This window comes from Ambystoma mexicanum, chromosome 6p, assembly GCF_040938575.1.
Source record: "Ambystoma mexicanum isolate Mex_15411 chromosome 6p, UKY_AmexF1_1, whole genome shotgun sequence".
In the NCBI taxonomy this organism is placed as follows: Eukaryota; Metazoa; Chordata; class Amphibia; order Caudata; family Ambystomatidae; genus Ambystoma; species Ambystoma mexicanum.
In genome coordinates this window covers 353845442-353867418 of record NC_090935.1, presented here as the reverse complement: position 1 = coordinate 353867418, position 21977 = coordinate 353845442, and the positions used below count along the sequence as shown (strand labels likewise).

General features: G+C 43.0%; 1 protein-coding gene across 3 annotated transcripts in view; it reads right to left on the bottom strand.

Moving 5' to 3' along the window:
* The window catches only part of SPEF2 (sperm flagellar 2), a 1748369-nt gene that overhangs the window by 1290332 nt on the left and 436060 nt on the right, over positions 1 to 21977 (bottom strand). For all 3 annotated transcript variants that reach the window (XM_069627121.1, XM_069627123.1, XM_069627122.1), the window contains exon 10: positions 19989 to 20157. In XM_069627121.1, the coding sequence (XP_069483222.1) occupies positions 19989 to 20157 (169 nt within the window). The remainder of the gene's footprint in view (positions 1 to 19988; positions 20158 to 21977) is intronic.

Here is a 21977-nt window from a genome sequence, read left to right as displayed (position 1 = left end):
AGTATTCTCACTTGCCTGTCCAATTAGTACATCAACTGCTTATTTATTATTTTGACATATTAGTTAGTAACTGGAAGAGTTAATGCCAACAGATAAAAATATGCAAGGTGTTTAATCCTTTATTCTTGTGCTGATGGTCAGCCAACACGTGTTTCGACCTGTGGTCGCCTTCGGGGCTAATTATTTCTAGTGGCAAGGTAGTTGACCCTTTCTATGTGTTATTTATAGAAGGAGCAGCTAATAGTCTGCTGAGATCCTGTACGCAATAACCAATCCTTTGAAATGCTTGAAGAGAACCCCTTAGAGGCTGTCTCCTGGTAAGGGTGTGTTCGTATAGTTGTCAGAATTCGTGAACTTTAATGTTAAAAATGCCCACTCTTTATTATGCATAATTGCAACACCAAGTGAAAGGTTCATTCCTAATTGACATGAAATCCGTGGCATGTCGACCATTATGATGTCTTCAGGTTCTAATACCTGCATCGTTTGGCTTCATGAGATGGTATGAATGAACAGCAAGAAGGCCTGACCTTGGTGCAAAAATCTTCTTCATTGCTTTAATCATGTCAAGGACATGCCTGCTCTCGAGGATCATCAACCTTATGGACCTCAATTCTTCCTTTATGGCGTTAAATCCTTTTATAGTAGCATTGATTGTAACAGCTCCCACCTGGTAATCTGCAGCCATTTAGCATTAACTACTGCTTGGAGTCCAGGAATGAATATAGATGTCATTATCATAGCAGTCTTGCTGAACAACTGTTCATTAGGAATGTCTTCATAAGCCTTTATTGATTTCGATGAGAAATAATTCCCTCTTTTCATCCGCCGGAGTGCAGGTGACCTTTTTCTCAACTGCTCATCCACTTTTGAAAATCCCTCGATATTCAGGTCGCTCTGGGGAATCACCAAGACTGGAACATGGATGAGTACAATGGAACACCCTCTTCCCCAGTTCCTGGGCTCTGGAGCCACAGGGCCAATATCAATCCATTAGGTTCCTGGGATATCAATTATGTTCTTGTACCCTTTATTTTCTCCAACATGGACTTTAACATTGCTTCGAAAGCCCATTGTTGCATTAATCAATGGGACTACAGCCATTGGTCCCGATTCGTCGTTGACCCATTTCAGCAGTTTAGAGTTCTTGGCTCATGACTTTAGGCACTCGTCATTATCCTTCTGCACCTCGTGCACTGGTTCATTCCTTAGTAGATGAGCTGCACACAACATCATCCCATCTTCCCATCCTTTTCTCGCAATCACTTGTCTATAGATCAACAGCTGTATGCGCTCCCAGCATCCAGGTATTCCAGTCTTTTCAGTTTTGTCAGAGCAATCCATCCTCTTCATTTCTTCAATTATCACTTTGTCTTGCCCCATGGACGGATACATGAGCATATTGTCTGTCCATCCAGGCTCTTTTTCCATTTGCTTTGTCTTGGTATAATCATCCTGGTATGGAAATTACTGTCTTGATTGCCATCACAGGGTTGCCTAGCTCCCTGGGAATTGTCAGCTGGTAGTACATGCTTCTAGATGGTGGATGCACTTCACATCTCTTTGGAAATTAATGTTCTTACTGTACTCATGGCATAGGGGATGAGAGAGCAGACATTACAAATCTCATCTCCCCCACTGTTTTCATATGTTGGCACCACATATTATTCCCCAAGTGAGCCAAATTATCAGGATAGGTATTTATCCCCTGGTTATCTTCTTCTGCATCCCTCCTATGTTGTCTGACATGCCCAAACAGGTCAAAGAAATTATCATTGAACTTATACTGGGAAAGATCACAGGTGTTGCGTTTTCAATGAAACCCTCAGAATGATAATGACTAAAAAACGTAAGATACAGAAAGAGAAAGAGAAAGCACATGCATATGTATATCGGGCATAAGAGTCTAGAAAAACACGCCATTTCTCTTCGAATTGCTAATCTTCCTGCAGCTGGATTTTCTTCCTCCTGAATCATGTATAATATAATTCTTCCAATCACATTCGTAGTTGCACAATCTGCTCGATTAATGCAATTAAAAGCCTTCTTATAAGTGAGCCATTTTTTGGATCGTGAAGAAAAGTGAGAATACTGACATCTCTCCTAATGAGGGTAGAGTATCTCTAAAAAGTACATTTAAGCTCTGGAATTCTCTGCAAGTCCATGCACTTCCTGCTAATATTTTTAAAGGAGTGTCCAATGAATTCCAGTCCAAAAGAAATATTTTAAATCACACTGCCTTATCGTCCTTTTTCATTATCATCGATCTAGTCTGCACATGCGGCAATTCTTCTTGTCTTGCTTCCCAGTCAGCGGTACTAGAAGGAGGGTCTCACCTTTGTAGATCTTTAAGTCACCCAAATGTAACCAGGCTCTTCTTCCAGCCACCATAACTGCTGTAGGGGAAACTTCCTATACCTGAAAAGGTTAATTAAACCTTGGCTCATGTAATCTACGGGGTGACATTTTCGATAAGCACTTGATCTCCAACATACAACTTTGGTGGTGGTAATAATTTGCTTGGATCAGTTACTGGGCTGCCCTCTTCCGTGTTCTTCAACCCCTCCCGCCGATGCTTGATTTGATATGAAAGACACTGGTAGTCATACATGTCAAATAATCGTGCATCTCATCAGCTAGAGTCTGCGCTACAATCTGGGCAGCACTCCTGACTCAAGATGGGGTCATAAGGGCCGTCCTCATGCAGCACCCTGTTACTAGTTCATGGGGCGTAAGGTGATGATCCGAGTCTGGATGATTTCGAAGGGCATACAGGGCAAGGGGTAGGCAATATAGCCATCCCTTCTTCAAAGTTAATCTAATCTTTGCTATCCTTTCCTTTAGAAGGCCGTTGAACCTCTCACATGTCCATATGCTTGTGTGTGATAAGCATAACAAAACATATGCTTTAGGTTCAGTAAAAGTCCTATTTGTTCAAATAACTCATTGACAAAGTGTGGCCCATTCTCGGACCTTAATACTTCGTAAACACCCCATCTTGGAAATACTTCATGATTAGGAACTTTTCTGCGCAAGTGGCATCAGGGTGGATACAAGGACCGGCTTCGATCCATCGAGAAAAGGGACACACCACCACTAACAGATACCTATAGCCATTACATATCTGTAGCATATCGATGTAGTCGTAGTCGATATGCAAATACGGAAACAGGTCATTCGGACAGGGTATTACTCCTCTGATTGTTTTTAGTGTATGCCCAGCTGTAAACATCTGACACACAATGCAATTCACAATTAACTGTGCAACATGTTCCAATAAATTGGGAACAAACCTGTCCTCTGCAATGGTGGCAGCAAGACTTTCTCAGGTTATATGCACGGGGTAATGCAGCTGCTCAAGTGCGACTTTCAGTATGCTGCTGGCATCACTGGCTTTCCAGCGCTTTCCCGTCTCCATAGTGCTTCCGTGGGGGATAATGAACACCCTCTTCATCTCCATAGCTCCTGTTCTTCTTGTGGGGCTCTACCCTGTATCTCCATTAGTTGCGCAATTGACAGCATATTAAATCCCTCTCGTATCAGCATGCTTCTGCTCAATATTTCTTTCACATTTTCAGTTTCGAATCTTGAAATTTCCAAGGAATATGCAACCCTTTTAGCTTCTAGCTTCTAAGTCTGCGACGTTGTGTTCGGCAGGAGATAAAGTCTGTTTGTTAGTATGTGCTGCACATTTTACGACCACTATGGCTACTGGCAGTTGTAGTGCCTTAATGAGCCTATCCAATCAAGATGCATGTTGCGCTGGAGTGCCGTCTGCGCAGAGATAACTCCTCCTTTACCAACTTTACAGTGCTGTATGTACGGTTGACGTCACACAGGCGGAATCACTGTACACACAGTCACCTCCTCATCCTTGTGTTTCTTGAGCACAACAATCAGCGCTACCAATTCTGCTGCCTGTGCTGAAAAATGGGACGTAGGCGTGCGCTTGCTACTATCTCAAATTCAGCAATCGTGTACATGTTCACCTTTTTCTACAGGTGCAGCTACAAACATAGCTGGGTTCACTATTTTACAGCTCACAATTTTAACTGCTGGATTGGAAATCATTACTTAAAGCAGATGCTCTTTGTGTTGTCAGTGTACCTTTGGGTTTCTCTAAAATGGCTAATAAAGGCATGCTCCACATATAGCGTCACTGTACAGCCCATGGTAATACTTGTGGACTTCTCAATCGCAAATGCGGCAGCAGCCAAAGATTGTTTGCATGGAAAATGTCCTCTTACAACTGGATCTAAAATCCCACTGTAATATGCCCAAGGTTTATGCCCTAGTTTTGTTCTTTGTGGCACTACTGCTGTCATTATTGATCCATAAGTGTCTACAAAATATAACATTCTTCACTATAATAGCGGATTCCTAAAACTGGAGCTGTACAAATTGCTCTTTTTAATTCCTCAAATCATTCCACCATTTCTTCAGTCCATTCTATCTTTCCTTACCAACTTACGCTTTCTTAAGTGCTTGCAAAAGTGGTTTTGTGTACGTGCTAGTCGAAAACCTAGGCCCTGCAATAATTGCATAAGCCCAGAAATTGCTGCATTTGCCACAATGTTTTTGGCATTGGTGTCTTCATGATAGCCACAGCTAGCTCAGGTGTCACTTTCTTTCCTTCATGTGAAATTCACTGGCCTATATACAACACCTCTTACTGGCAATACTGTAATTTCTCCTTATCTACTTGTATACTTTGTTTGCCAGCACACTCATTAACTGAACAGAGTCCTGCCTACATTCCTCCTCTGTTTCACTACAGATTAACATGTCATGTATGCACTGAATAACCATGCTCTTGAGCTCAAATGTTACCTAAATCCATCTGTAGGACCCTATTAAAAATTCGAAGGGGACTCACATTACCATTGAGGTAGAAGAGTATGTGTTAGTCTCTTTTGTCTGAACGTAAAGGACGTAAGGTCTTGTGACTCTTATTGCAAAGGGATCGAGAAAAACACATTTTTCAAAACAATCACCGTAAAGTACTTAGCTTCAACTGGGATGTTACACAATATTGTCGCAGGATTCGGAACTAATGGAAACTCTGCTTCTACACTCTGATTAAGAGTGCGCAAGTCCTGGATAAATCTCCATAACTCCCCTTTATACATTTTTGAATGGGATACACAGCAGTATTGCACAGGGACTAGATGGCACTAAGATTCCCTGATTCATCAATGTTGAAATAGTCTTTAATATGCCTTCATCAGCTTCTCGAGACATGGGGTACTGTTTTGCTCGGGGTAATATTTCTCCTGGCTTAAGTTTTATTTTAACATCCCCTTTTCCCTTCAATAGGCTTGCGTAATATGGGCCTGTAGTCCAAAGGACACTTGGCACCTTTTTTATGTCTTCTTGAAAGAACGCTGGTCTTTGCCGCATCAGTGCCATTTGCTGTGGGACTTCCCTTTTCTCAATCTTTATCCAGTATGTTATGCTTATAAAAACACTACCCCATCATCTATACTTTCATCTCTGAACATATCTTCATCTGTGATGTCAGTGAATCTGTATCCCTCTTCAAGAGCTTTCACTGCTCTCCATGATCTGCCTTTAACATCTACTCCTTCAACATTGCTATTTCCACTCATACTGTAGCTTCTTACAGTTCTATAGGAATAGTCTGCCCTTCTTCCTCATCAATAGGTACTTATAGAAATTCATCAAGTATTCTCACAATTTCCCCTACTAATCCAGGTAGCCATGTTAATAAAATGCTCAACCCAACATGAAGACTTCTGGATCTACCGGAACTCCTCGTAGAGCCTCTTGTCCTGTAAATGCCAGTATAAACTCTCCTATATTTAAATTGTGTATTCCTGGAGTGGAGCACACTATTCCTTGATCAGTGAATAAAATCGTCATGTTAAGTTTTGTCATCCAATCTCTTCCCAGAATATTAACTGGCGTTTGTCGCGAATATAACAAGGGGACAGACATGTCACATTCCCCTATAGAAACAGGTAATTTATCAGTAAAAGGAACGAAATTCACAGCTCTAGAGAACCCGTGAGTATTCATGCCAATACCCGAACATTGGGTATTTTCCCTCCCTTATACAAGAGCGGGTCGCCCCAGTGTCTTCAAGAAAAAAGAAAAAAAATAGATTTGTCTCCTATCGTTACCTCGACACTTGGTTCCTCGTGGGGGAATGGTGTTACTGAGAGTACTGAACACATCAAGTCACCTTGTGAGCTGTCCTATTGAGGGAACAAATGCATCTGTCCCCGTAAAAGGGTTCCTTCCTACCACAGTGACACCCCCTATCCTAGGTGTTAGTATCGGTCTTGTGTTTGCATTCTGTTGTGTCTGCATAGGTGCTTGTTGAGATTGCCCTTGCGGTGGATGCATTTGTACTGACCCCTGCTGCTGTGCTCGAGGTGCCTGTGTCTGATAGGATGTGTGATCCTGGGCATAGCCTTCTTGTATTTGTGTGCTGTATGGTAGTGGATGACCTGACCCCTCCTCTTGAATTTTGTCCATTCTGTTGCATGCTTCTTCGGCGTCTATATACACGTGCAATATGGCCTGTTATCCCAGAATTCCAACACACTGGGGGTGGCCCTCTGGTAAAACCACCATTATCTCCTCCTTCAGTATTCTGACTTCCATCCTGGGCATTTTGAAATCCACCATGGGTGTTCTGAAATGTACCTCCTCTTCCTCTGAAGCCTATGGAACCCCTTCCTCATGGTCAAAACCCATACCCATTTTGATCCACTGGGTGCCTCGTTCCTCTTCATCTTGTATGAACTTACACGCATATTCCTTCTTTTTGCTTTCTTCTGGGCTTTCATCGCTACTATAAGCAGAGGGTGCATATGTCGGGTTACTATATCCCGCCGCTGCTTTTAATTCTTTTAAAGGATAAAATTCTGTCTCCTCTGCATCTACATTCTTAGTTTCAGGTGGAGTAAGTGGAGCTGAGGGCTCGATGCCCTCCCCTTTATGTTGATTAAGCATCCACTTTTCCTGAGGTTGGTCCTCTTTCTACTCCTGATAAATTTTCCAAGTTCTAAAACTGCCAGTCTTTTATCTCATGTCTTTCCCGTGTACGCAGCATGCAAATATGTGGTCACATGTTGTAATACTGCTTTTGACAATGATCCCCCTTGTGGCCATGGCATGAGTATTTTATCAGCTGAGCCCTTTACCCATTCTGTACTGCACTGTTTGTGCTTGGGCGCATGTAGTGGTAATGTTTTACAAAGGTGCATAAGAGAAGTGTCCTCCATAATGACAAGTCACAATTAACTGTCGATTCTTACCAGATCATTACCTTGTTGTATTTAATACATCTCTACTTCTCTCAATGCTTATTGCGCAACACTTTTAATCTACAAAATAATAAATCTGAGCAAGCACTATCAATTGCGGCTCAATCCTCTTGTCTTCTGATTGGCACCATTCGTTTACTACACTTTAACTCAAACCAACTGCACGTCCATCTTTCACAATTTATCACTTTCTAGAACTTCATACATCAAATAATAGTCACAATAATCACACAATAAACATTAACAACCCCTGTAATCACTTTCTCTGTTCCCTATAATCATTATATTAGGAGGTATTCTTTCTTTGCCTCTAATTATTTTACCTCATATGGAGTTTAAGACATCACCTTCCACGGTCCTGACCATGTGTATTCTCTCTTAATATTGCAACTGGAATTTGAGGCGTTCCTTTATCTATACACAATTTCCTGTTAACCTCTTATTTTCATAAAATATCACAATCCCGCCCCTTTATATTGCCATTTCACTTAGTCTACTTGCATCCGTTTAATCAACTCGAGGCCTTCGGTACCAACTCCTCCTCCAATCAGACCACTTCATCTTCCGTCTACGGAGCGCCCATGGAAACCGAGCAGGGATTTCTTCAAAAGGGACCTGCCCACCGTCTTGATTCTTCTTGCAAGTTTATTTCTATCAGCCGCTCTACACAGGAAACTCCACAATCATCCAGCTAATAGCAGAGGATGTCCGATCATCCAAAACTCTGAAGTCAAACTAGTTTAGATCTGAAACTGAGTTTATAGCCCTTGGAACATGCATATATTACTGGATGGGATTACACCAGAGTAATTCTGTACCAAATAACTGGACAAACTCAAGAAGATGGCAAGTTGCTGTTTTATTAGCAATTATCTAAAACAGGGAGTTTACAACGAACATCAACGGACGTACGCTCATTCTCTGCAATTTCCACAAAAAATACAACAATATACTTCTTTAAGCGTCGGAATGACATCATGCTACGTGGCAATAATGAAAAACCTATCAAGGGTTAGGATTGGTTAAGGGACACATCTAGATATACAGTCATATGGGAGCAGGGTTTGTTATTGGCTGTCCAAGATCAGGTGGACAACTCATGCTTACCTCTTCATATGTGTCATTTAAGAAAAATCAGTTACACAGTTTTTTCTTTGGTTTATTAAACTATAAGGTCCTTCATTATACAGACTAATACAGTTGGTTTGGCACGCTTGTGCCATGTTTGGAATATTCGGTTTAATTAACAGCACGTAGGTCAAGAGCAAGTAGAAAGGACATGAGGTTGCTCTACCAACCAATTAGCCCAGCATCTCTCATCACACATGCCTTCTGCCATGAAATTCTCTTTGTACTTGGCCTTGCAGAGTATTCTTGTCCTGAGAACGCAACGGGAATGAGGGCATTCACTATCGTATCTGCAACTACAAGTTCAAGCCGCATTGCCATCCTCGACTCGTGTGACAAGAGACCACGATTCTGCTCATTATGCAAGCTTTTAAATGTATTAAATTAATTATGACTTGGCATCCTTTTGTGTTCTTTCCTTCACCGTAATGTGAGAGGATTCATCCTCCGTACACACGTTCCTCCTCAGCGTAGATAGCTGATCTCAACTTATCAGTTCTTAACTTCAGGCCAGACAGCCTCCCAACGCAGCTCCAATAACATGCTATTCTACTGCGACACAACCTTCAATTTTTTCTCCTCGATTATTTGGCTTATTATTTCATGATATCGATGTCCAGTTTTTTTTTACAATGGGGGCTCAGCCTGCATTCTATATACTACTTATAGTGATGACTTGATCTATCTTGCGTTTCAGCGTCTGTACATTCTTCATACTTCCAATTTCTGCAGCACCTTTTACTGTGTAATCTTCTTTTACACTTTAAGGTTCACTTGACTCTTTACTTCATAATTTCTCCTCTAGGATCCATATATTGTGTTCATCCAGTATTTCAGAGTGCTGTGCACTCTTTCTTATGACGTCATCAGTCCATTTTCTTAGCTTTTTCTCATATTCTTTCAGGGAGTTCCTCCTGTAGGCTGTCATCAACTCGAGGGTACATTCAATATGGTCGTCTTAATGGATATGGTCTCATGGCTACAATACAGGGCACCTAGGGGGTAGGATCACTGTGGATATGTACGTCTGTACCTCTAGAAGTTCAAAAGGGAGCAGGTACAAACACAGCACAAGGCTGGAAATGAGAAACATTGGAGTGAGGTACAACACTTGGGAAAGCAACACCTATAGTGCCGGGGGCTACATCAAGTATGCAGGTGCAAGTAGGTAAGATGAAGTTATCAGCAGCGTACAAACACAGGGGGAAGCAAGGTCACAATAAGTAGGTCAGAGGCAGCTACAAGGCGACCTGCGGCAAAAGACAGCTCTGGAGGGTGCCAAGATGCTAGAAGTGTTGCGAGGTGGAAGTCAAATTGAGTAAGGCACAGGACAGCTTACCTGTGCAGTGCAGGCTCAGAGTCAAAGTCAGTTAAGTTTGTGACTAGGTGTCTGGGATTTGGGCTCGACCCTGCAAAACATTAAGACTTATCATACTTTACTCTGCAGATCCCCTGCTGGGAGTTGCGCTTCGACTACTGAGAACATATACATCAAATACTAATGGTGTGGTAGCAAACGGTTTGGCCTTGTGGGGAGATTTCTTTCCGGGATGACGGTTTATGTTCCCTGGCAGACTTGCAGGATAGCAGAAGCAGCTTCCTCTGCTGACAAATTAGAAAATGAAGCTTGAGATCCCAGTTTAGAAGTAATTGTAGAAATAAAAGCGTTGCATTAAACTTACGTAGATCATGACGTAAAAAGTAGGAGAAGTGGACGGAGAAATAATGCAAAAGGATACATGAGAAGTTGAGAACAAAAGATGGTGGTCTGATAGGTAGACTGGAAGAGAAGACACAGGAGATGTAATTATAGGAGAAGTAAATATGAGATCTAAGCAAGAGCCCGAAATAATGTAATGTAATGGAGTGGTCCGGTGAAAAGAAGTAACCCATTCGAAAGTCTCTGTGAAAGGTGCAGCAAAAGAACGAACAAACAGCAAGAGTGAAAGTAAATAGTGAACATTGAGTCGAAGTAGTCCTGCAGTGGTCAGTAAGAAAAAATCATGCACATCCAAAAGACTTCGACAGCCGAAAGCGGTCAGAGCCTGATTGAGGGAGTTCCAAACTGCATTAAGCTTGGGGAAGGGAGCCCCCTTGCAACTTTGTGTGAAATTTATTGTAAAAGGTCTCAGCCCAGCATAGGGGGACCTTGTGAACGTTTTGGTTGAAACATTATTTTGAAAGTTAGAGAAAAAGGAACTTTGAGCGTGGAAGGCCAGACGGGCCTCGATCCACAGATGAAAACTGTGTTGGAACCGAGCCAGAGGGTGTCATCCTGACTACAAGCATCACCTTGCCCCCTGAAACCCAACGTGGGGAGGAGAGCTGGTTCAGCTACATTTTCATTTGAATACTGACTTTTCCTTTTGCATACATGTTCTCCTTTTTACACTTTTTTGTACAAGAGATAGGGAAGGTATTAGGTTTTTGTTAGCATAAGCCATTTTGACTTGAGACTCCACTAGGACTGGCTTGTTTATCGTTTGATGGTCGAGAGTACTCCCATCTTAGTTATAGGGCAGAATAGGAGTTTCTCCAACCCCAACATTTTTAGTAAAGGTTTTACAAATTGTATCCACTGGGCCAGTGTCAATATTTGTGATACCATGCCTTCCCTACACCACTCATTGCTTCCTTTTGGCAGAAGACACAGAGAATACTCAACGCAGGAGTAACGCTGGTGCCTTTGGAACCTTGTGGTTGCGTGTGACCCCTTGGCCTCAGCCAGCCACTCATGCCCGTGCTCACAGGCACGGGTGCTCCTTACCTGCTTGGAGAACCTGGAGGCTGTACCCACTGTTGAGCCGACTATTTGGCAGCAATTAGCGCATTGGTGGGTGGTCTCCACTCCATACCCGACGCCGGATTGTGTTACTGGGCACCGCCATGTTTCCTCCAGGATGCATGCGCAGGTTCATTTAGACGAACTCTGCGCATGTGCAGTTTGCACCAGTTTGGTGTTGCCTGGCAACAAGCAACAATTTTGGCAATGCTGTTTCAGGGCTACATAAGCCCTGTTGAGGTCGAGCTCCTCACATCTCAACTTCTCTAATTGTGTTTCGCTCCTTTCCCGTTACTCTTTTTTCTATCTCTGCTCCGGAGCTCTGTGTTACACTTGGGCGTTCTGCCTTACCTTGCTTTGTCTTCCTTGCTCGCTTTGCTTGGCCTTGTTATTCCTCTCATTTACCTTGACCTCTGTTACTTCTACCATTTCCTTGTGCTTACCATCTGCTTATTCATCATTTGTGCCTCGGGTTCAGGGCCTTGCACCACCTCCTTACTGGGGCATGCACAGTTTGCACCAGTTTAGTGTTGCCTGGGAACAAGCAGCAATTATGGCAATGCTGTTTCAGGGCTACATAAGCCCTGTTGAGGTACCGCTCCTCGCATCTCACCTTTTCTAATTGTGTTTCACTCCTTTCCTGTTACCCTTTTCTCTGTCTGCGCTCTGGAGCTCTGTGTTATCCTTGAGCGTTCTGCCTTACATTGCCTTGTCTTCCTAGCTCGCTTTGCCTGGCCTGGTTATTCCTCTCATTTACCTTGACCTCTGTTACTTCTACCCTTTCCTTGTGCTTACCATCTGCTTATTCTTCATTTGTGCCCCGGGTTTAGTGCTTTGCACTGTCCTTGCACCACCTCCTTACTTGGGCATCGCTTGTGGTGCAGAGACTCGCACAGGACTCTCTCTGCATGCCATTCGTGCAAAAGGGACTGGGGTAGTCTTTCTGGGCCGCTTCATCATCACTGCCTGTATATTCCTCCCACCTTACAACATCCGGGCGCAGCGTTCTACCAATCACAATTGGATCTCAGGTACCAATCGCCAGCATGCTGAAGTGCAGGACAGATTTGAAAGGACTCTGGCCGACAGGCGAAGGTAAAAAAACATTTGGATACATGCGTGCATCTAGCTAATGTGCTGGTGGTTAGGAGAATAGCCATGGCTTGGAAATCCGAGAATCCCCGGCTATCACATTATGGTTGACAGACTTACAAAACTGGACTAGAGCAGAGGCGACTATATTGAGAGGAAAAGCACATTATGCACATACAAAGCAGGACATACTACTGCGATGGGAGGAAGCGCTCGTGAAATTAACAAGAGCGCCAGACGAGAAGCCCTGCTGAAGAAAACCCCCCTTTGGAACATACTATGTAGTACATTCTGGACTCTCCCCGCATTAGGAACAACAGTCAGCAGTCCTGGCAAAGCCCCCCAGAATGGCCCTGCACCTTCCATCCACACGACCTGCTACATTATAGAGAGGAAGGGAATACTAGTAGAAATGTATGTACACAAGTTACATTTTCTGTTTTTACTTTTCTTTTAGTTTTCACTGGAAATATAGACATGTGAATGGGTACTGTTGCTGAGGTTTATGTGCTTTTTAACAATTGGTTGTGGATGGAACCCGTGGCTGTGCTTAAAGAATTGGATGGAAAAAACTGTTTGTGCAGCAGAGTTGCAAGTGTGTGTTCTGAGCAGCTGATTGAGGCTTTGCGCATGTGTCAACAAACAGCCTGAGGCCTTGCCCATGTACCTAACAGCTGTTAAGCCTCGCACGCATGCAATCGTACATAAATAGTTGTGTTTCTTTAATTCTGAAGACCGTTTAGCAAAAGGTTTTTATTTCTATTGCGCGCGTACCAAGAAGCAGCCTGCGCGCGTATCTAACTACTGATAAGGCTTTGCGCATGTGAAAACAAAAGTTATCATTGCGTTTCTTCTTTGAAAAGACAGTGCCGCAAAGGGTCTTTTCCTTTGTTCGCGCGAACGTTATTAAGCTTCACTCGCTTAAGAGTAAAGCACCTAACGCCATGCCGCATGTCAACAGGAAGGCTTTTTCAACTGCGTGTGGGCCCCAGTCTCGCTAGTGACAAACAGCTGATCTTCCGGAGCTTCGTTCGGAGCCTTCAGATCATTTAATGTCAATTTCACAGCACACTACGGTATCCAGAGGTAGTGCAGCGATTGTGTTAGAGAAATTTCATTCATTAGAACCCAGTCATTTCACGAAGTGCCACGGCTCCGTGAGAATAGATACAGAATTGGAAACAAAGCCAAAGGGAAATTTATTCAGGCTATAGGCTATAGTAATTGCTCAGTTCTTCCATGCTATTTCCAACAGCTTAAAGAGACTTTGCAAAAAGGCTAAATATAAAGACAAGAGAGGAAAGGAAAGGAGCATTGGAGACACAAGTTTCAAATACTCAATTCTAAATTGCTTTTGCAGTAACAAGAACGTTTGAATAGAGCTGTCTGCTTACAGTGAGAAGAGTTATAGAAAGTGAATTGTGACAACTTTAGAACTTTGGCAATTCTTAATTCAGCTGAAAGAGAGCCGAAGAGCTGTCTAATCCTAACCAAGGCGGCCTCCTAGCTATGGGCGGAGGTAGTCGGGTAAGGTTGTGGATTAGAGGTAAATATAAGGGTATGAGTTATATGTGCTAGGTGTATAACCAAGTTATTTAATTTGCAGGTACTTCAACAAGAGAGACAGAGAGGACCTGGAGTTGAAAGCTGTTGAAGGCGATCTGGTCGTTTGTTATTTTATCCACTTTCCCTTTCCCCCTGGCCTGGTCAGTTCAGTAGTTGTATTAAGGACAAACTGCTGAGGAAACCAGACTGGGGGGTCTGGAGGACTTTGCATCTGCTCCTGCAGGAAGAAATAGTTGGGAACCTGCTAGGGGGCAGTCCACACCACCTTCCAAGTTGCAAAATGACCAAGCTTAATAATGGGAGGGGATAGGCTGGACCCTTGTCCAATCACCCTTTACTGGCCTCCTTTGTTAGACATTCTTTGCTCACTCAATATGAGGTAACAAGATCTAATGGCTATGGTGGGGCCGACCAATAAAGAACATAATGTCATGCCTGCTGGACATATCTCTGGACCGGGAACAACCTCTCCATACAAAATAAGTTACGCCCATAGAACCGCTAGACCATTCTATTCGAAATGGAGGTTGTTCGATGCATTGCCCGGAAAACAACGTCTGCATTTTTCACGTCGTTAAATTCACGTGACTTAGTTCCGTCACGTGTACCACGGCAGTACGTACATAAGCAGCGTGGAAACGTCGATCGCTGCTTCTGATTAATTCATTTTTGGCATTTTGTAGCTGAACTCCGGACCTGCATCCTCGCATTCCCTTCAGCAACTTCTTTGGCCTTTTGGAGCGTGTTTTCCTCCACACGCTAATTCCTGAAGCCGTGTATCCTATTCGCGTGCCAAATCTCCACGCAGACGCTGTCTGCAAGCGCGGCTGTCCTGAGCTGCGTGTATCCTGTTCGTGTGCCAAATCTCCACTTGGACACTCTCTCCAAGCGCGGCTGTCCTGGGCTGCGTGTATCCTGTTTGCGTGCCAAATCTCCACACGCGGACGCTGTTTTCAAGCGCGGCTGTCCTGGGCTGCGTGTATCCTGTTCGCGTGCTAAATCTCCACGCGGAAATGCTGTCTCCAAGCGCGGCTGTCCTGGCTGAGTGTACGCTGCCGCGTGCAATCCTGCACGTGGTTTTCTGAACTACTTTGAACCTTTGGTACCTGTGACAGTTAACAGGTGAACTTCTAATTTTGTTCTTCGTGGGAAAGGAAGTATTTCATGAACTATTGGAAGGTGATTGTGCACAGTACTTTGGACGCTATTCTGTGGTGCACCAACCCAGTATCTAGCGTGAGTCTCGTGCCGTTCGGGATAAGTCTCCCTTACTAATCTTCCCCTCCTTTGTCGTTGGTTCAACTCCTGGTTTTCTTCAAGAGATTTTCGTTGAATACTTCAGTTTTGCCATAAGGTCAGTGTTTTGAATTAATGCTAATACTGTGCTATCAGGGTGATTTGAGTTTGGGACAGTTTCTTATGATACTTTATCCTAGGCGTACTTCCGATACAATACCCACGCCCTTTCCATTGATCCATCTCTCTGCCCGTTTCATCAGTCAGAGAGTTGTATCATTTGGAAGGTCTAATTTGACCTACCTACAATCAAGTCGTGTGAAAAAGGATTCGGAAAAGCCATACCAATTGTATCCTTTTTTGGTTACCGTATCCTTTTCAATTGATACATTGGTGATTTATGACAGAATCAGAAGCCATGGAGGGTACGGATCCTTTAACTGTTTTGACACAGTTAATCACTGACTTGAGAAATGAAACGATTACGGCACAGGACATGCTACGGCATCGAATGGATGTTATGCAAGATGTCATGCATGCCACTCCTCAGGGAGCACAGGTTCCAGTAGCCACTGCATCTGGATCTGGGACTACGACACCATCATTATCACAGGAAACTCTTAAAGTGGTTATGCCAACACAGTTTCCCTTGGCTCCCCTGGAAAGGTTCACAGGTGATCCTAAAACCTATAGAACTTTTGTTAATCAGTGCCGACTTCATTTCCTTTGCCGGCCTAATTCGTTTCCCGATCTAACTACTAAAGCAGCATTTGACACATAAATGGGAGACTATGGAGCACTGTACAAGAGTAGAAGAGTAGACCAAAATGGAGAGCATGAAATCAACTGGATGCTAATTTGGGACCTACTCTTGATTTTGCAATCCTTTCTTCCAATTGCACCTTTATCGTTCCACAACCCACTTATCAGCCAATCATTGAAGCAGGTGTCGAACAGAATCGCCTGAGGAACTTTGTGAGAACTAAGGTTCTATACCAAAGGCAAGATATTTGTACAGAAAATGACAACCTTCAATTGTGAGGCTAACTAGTCCCCTTCTTGGAGACTGAAGGTTGCCTAGAATCTCCACCATGTGCACAATTTAGAAATGACAAGTACAGAAAAGGTCTTGTTTTTGGGGCTAAGTAGAACCAGGAATATAATCCCAAAGCTGCCAAATTCAAAAAGGTGACAAAACCTGACTAATGACATGGGTTTCCAGGTTCCAAGGATCAGCAACTAAGGCTCTAGACCATATTTGTTAACATATTATCTCTTAGTGTAATGCAACTATCGGTTTCCAGTAGTTACCACAGAGGAACTTAAACTTCCTCTGTGGTAACTACTGACAACCAATAAAGGACCACTCCTATAAATTACCATTATGCCCCTTGTTAAAAGGTTCGATTTGTGCCTAGCACAATGGCATCTTCCAGATGCAAGTTTGATGGTGCCTGGGTCCACTGAACATTGCATCACAAGATTTCACAATTTAGCCATGGCATTACAATATATTAATCTACAATGAGGAACAAGGTACTTTATTGGCTCAACAAATATTGCCAAAGTGAATGTTGAGGATACATGACATTCTTTCAATTTGCATTCATGTTTATTTTCCTGCTTTTTTTCTAAAAGTCTATATTGCTTTAGGGATCGTGTTTTCTTCTAGAGAGATTTTGACAGTATATTTGCGAATTCTGATAGTTGTCAGTGGATGCTGCAGTTGTTCTTGCCCCGTTTTACTTGCAAAGACTTTCTTGTTCTCAAAGGAAGTGTGGAAATAAGTGTCATGAATGTATTTGTACGCATGACAGTACAGTAGACCAGGTCTCCCTGTCTTTATCGCCTAAGGTACACTGCTGAATGATGCAGACCTCCTTGCGCTTCTTGGCTGAACTGTGTCGGCTATTTACTATTTTCCGTTTGTGGTCACTGAATCTGTATTTGCAAGTGTTTGCATGTGCCATTTTTCTTTTTTGTCAGGTTCCTGTGTTCTGGAGGCTTTATCTCTACAGTTTTAGGTTGAGTGTAGGTACCTGTTACAATATTTTCCTTGATCTTCATGTTAGCCAGCTGTTATTCTCCCAGTTCAAGATGGTGAACTTCCTGCTCAGCGAGGATTGGCTAGAGACTATTATGATGCAGTTTGGAACCTCTGAAAAGGTTCTAAACTGCCTTTCATTCAAGATCTGCAAGGAAGCGGTCACAGCGTACAGAAGCTCCATAGAAAACAAAGAAACTAAGGGAAAGAAACCATTCAATCAGAAGGAAAGGATCTCAGTACATCAGCCAAAGACAGCCAAGTGAAAATTCAGATAAATGTCTGTAAAAGGTTCGAGTAAAAGATAAACCAAAAGAAATTGCAAGTTCAGTATTGTTGTGGCAATCAGTTTAATGACAGTGTTTATAAGAGTATTTGAATACTGTTACACTTCAAGCATCTTTTTGGAACTGTAAATAGTGAAGTAATAGAAATGCACAATGAATGCGCGCAAGCATATGTAGTAAATGGACTATTGAATGCCTGCAAGCATTTTTAGAAATGGATAATTGTATGTGCGCGAGCACACGTTTTTAGTTTGAAGTCTGTGTTTGATTGCGCAAGAGCTTCATGAGTATACCTTTGTAAATGTACATGAGAGCGCATGCCGGATTTTCATTTTTCCTTTAATTGAAGGATTCAGTTTGGTTGCGCTTAGTTTTTTTAAAGGCATTGTGTTATGTCTTACCTATCCTGGTTCATTAGCTGTTTCCTAAGTATATGTGAGCCTGTGCCTGGAATGCTTGTATTATAGTGTTCCATCTAGAATGTTTTGGTGTGAGTGCCAAGGTTCTCCCTGTTCAGTTGGAAAATGAGCTGAACAGAGGGGGGACCGTGGATGCTTCCCTCCCTTATGTACTTATCCTGCCTGTAACCTATAACCTGTGACTTATGTACCACAAAACCACTAAAGTCCCTTAACCCAACCTGGTCTCCTGCCTCATCATTTCAACGCCTCAACCTGCGTTGTAACACTGGCGACGAGGATTATTGTTTCCAAGGAACAGGCATCAGTAAAGAAAGGAAGGAGCAAGGAAGGAAAGAAAACAAGTAAAACCCAGGACATGCAGGACAAAATGACCACAGATGACAACAGCTGCATTGAGTGGCCAGCAGGCAGAAGCAGGGACCTTGAAGCATCCACCGGTTCCCCCCACACCCCGGCCCCTCAAGGTGAGCGCGCCCCATGTCCTGCATGACTGATTAGTGAGGGACATTTATAGTGATTTTGGGGGGCAGCACTGCTCACTTTCATGTGTTCTGCATCTGCCACAGCAAGGGCTTCTTAATATATTTACTAAAGTCCCTTAACCCAACCTGGTCTCCTGCCTCATCATTTCAACGTCTCAACCTGCGTTGTAACACATTACAATGCATTTATTTTGAGCGTTGCATTAGAGAAAAGGAGCTAGTGGCGTGGTCCGACGTGACCCCCTCCCCCCGATTCAGGAAGTAGCATGTGCTTAACCGACACCATAGTCAGCTGTGTTATGCAGTAAGAATAACAGCTCAGGTGTCCGGTGAAGAGGTTTCCTGAGGGCGCATGTCATCTCCTCCTGTTCGTTCACTTGTTCATCTGCAGAAGCGTGGAAGGTCAGTTTTTCATGCGTTTCATGTGCGTGATTAGAAGTACAGTTGAAAAGCAAGGAGAGAAGTCAATTGTTATTTTCTTTTCCACGCTGTAGTAACAGATTAAGCAAGCAGTGAATAGAAGTCTTCATTAATGAGTCGACAAGGCAACACTTGGTAAAATAGGGTGAAGTTCATTTAGATACTTCCTAAAGTAGTAAGCAAGAAGGAACTTAAAGGGAATGTGCTGAGAGTGTGGAGATTAAATGAAAAAGACATTGAAACACTCAGCAATCTTTCTCTAATCAACACAACGGACTATAGAAGAAGTTAAGTAAACTGAGAAAATTGTTGAGGTCTATCTGATAGGGAGTCCTGAGAAGAAATTGAATTAGCAAGCACAAGAGAAGTTGAGTAAAAGTTTCAAGCACCAGTTTAGAGAAAATAGCAATTTACAGCAGAGGATACATTAGCAATTGAGGAGAATCTCATCCATAAGTAATTTACAAGTTGGCAAGCAAGTTTAAGGAACTAAGAACAATTGCATCATCAAAGATGGTCTCTTGGCATGTAGAAGAAGCAGTGGGGTTGGCAATAAGGTATATATTATACATTATATTATACATCTAGCAAGCTAAAGAGTGCAGAGTCTAATGTACTAATACTGTGTTATTTTCAGGGTCTGCCGTGTTCAGAGTCGTCAGGGAAGTTGACGAGAACCAGAAGAATCCTGTCCGTTTGTTTTTTGCTCCACTTCCCCTTTTCCCCCAGTCTGGTCAATTCAGCAGTTGTTCCACTTGAATGTTGAGTGAACTGGTTTGGGGCGTGGGGGTATATGGTGGGCTATTCGTCTGCTCCTGCAGGATTTCGACACTGGGACCTGATATTTTTTTAACCAAAGTTAAGTACTTGCAAGTTTAAAACATTTGCCAAAGTGGACAGTCGCATTGTAGCCTGCTGGCCGGTCCTTGCGCACAGCTGTTGTAAATACACACCCTTTGTTTAGCGTATATCTAACTGGCAATAAAGCATTCAGAGTGCATGTGTAACAAATTGGTACATGAAGATTGACATCTTTGCACTAGCATTCCAGCACTTGATTATTCAGGATACACCATCGACAGTAACACAAGGCAAGTTTGGGATAACAGCGGACAGAAATTTCAAGAGAAGTATGTACAAAATATATCTTACTTGTAGAGGGAGATTATTCTTTATTTTCAATGTATACAATGAAAACCATCTAAATGTTGATTAAAAAAAATTAACAATGTACCTTATATTCTTCAAATTCTTGCTTATCCAAAAGTTCCATTTTTTGGAGTTCAACAATTTGTTCGGGGGATGGCTCTGTTGGTAAAGACTCGATAGAGGCTTGTTCATATAGTGGCTGCCCAGCAAAGAAAATCTCCTTCCACTCGCGCATCACTTTAATTGGAATTAGACTGCCAAAGACATTGTTAATAAACAGCAGCACGCACCAACATTATTTTATTCATGTATTCTAAAATCTCAAATTGTACATTGCATTTATACATAATGTAAAATTATTGTGACAAGATCCAAAATACCATCCTGGCTCAGTATGTCTGATAAAACCTTTTCCTGATTTACAAAGGTCAACTGTTAGGCCACTCCTAGCCAACACTGCCCAACTGACCCTCTAATGTTTCCATCAATGCAAACATGTTTGTGCACTGACCTCTACACTGTATGATCCATAATAGCTGTGGCTCTGTGATTAGACAGGAATGCAAGCAATAAGTATCAACATATCTATCTAGGCTGCACTTTCAGCTCAGCGCATGACATGTGTAACGGATTACCCACGTCAATCAGAACATCTACCAACAGAGATATCCACCGCCATTATTTATCCATCTATAGGAGGTTTGACAGTTAAGGTCAAGTGGAATGCTGGCTCGTGCAGGACATTACATAATCTCAATGATCGCACGATAAACCATGAAGCATGCACGTTTGGTACAGGAGGGGATGAAACCTTTAACACTGCAGTACAATGCTGCCTTGTTCATATGGCAGCCAAGGGCAAGTCCGACTTTGGGATAAGACATCTACACAAATATGAAATTAATATTGCCTTAGCAATAAAATGCAAAAGGAAAGCATTGAGGGCCCTTATAATAACTCAGATGCCACTTACTAACCTTCAGGCTGCGAAGAAACAAATTGCAGCAAGTTAGAACTCCGTGCTACTACATGTTAAAAGGAAGGCATACATTGCAGCAAACCAGGCAGTAGTTAAATCTTGGTCTGGTAATACCATGCAGACTTTTGGACCAAAAGTAGGCAATTTATCAAGGGCCCAGAAGTTGGAAGGTGATGTGACATAGCAGAGCAAGTCTGGGTGGGTTATCTGCAGTCTAAACTTGCTAGACCCATTGGTGATTCGGACTGCCCTGTCCTGAATTTGAATACTAGGGATTGGGGTTTGTGTCCCTGGGATGGTGAGGATGTTAGATGGGCCATTGGAAGGGCTAGTTCATCTGCAGCTCCAGGCCCGGATGGTATCCCGCGCCTGCGTTTTAAGCAGTACCCGGAAATGTGGGTGGATCCTCTATTGAATCTCTTCAAGGTCATCTATAGGGAGGGCAAGATTCCTTCCACTTGGAAACAGTCCACAATCATTCAAATTTACAACTAGGGAGATGCGGCTGATCCCAAGAACTATAGACCCATTGCCCTGCTTGATGCCTCCAGTAAAATATTTGCTTGTCTCCTCTGGAGAGACCTTTCTCGGCAGGTCGCGAAATTAAATCTTCTCTATAAGTACCAGGTGGCTTTCATAAGGGAATGGGGAGCACCCTCAATGGTTCAATTATTTCCCATCTCTCTGCAGCTGTAAAAACATGGGCGATATAGTTAATGTCTACATGGTGTTCATCGACATGTCCTTCGCCTTCGATACGATCAGCAGAGAAATTCTTTGGAGCACGCTTATCAAATGGAAGGTCCCGTTAAAAAATGTTACCCATCTTGGCCCTGCTACACAATGTTCTACACCGAGGGTCAGGTGGACGAGGGACGGGGCCATCTCAACCCCTGTTTCCACTTATGTGGGCCTTAGACAGGGATGCATGGTGGCCCTGACCATTTTCACCCTGTATATTTTGGACATTGCAGATCTGTGTAAGGTGGGTACAACTAATTCAGTAAAGCTGGGCAGTCTAGTTCTGGACTGGCTCGCCTATGCTGACAATATTATCTTGTTTGACAAGACCCCAATCGGCCTCCTCCGAAAACT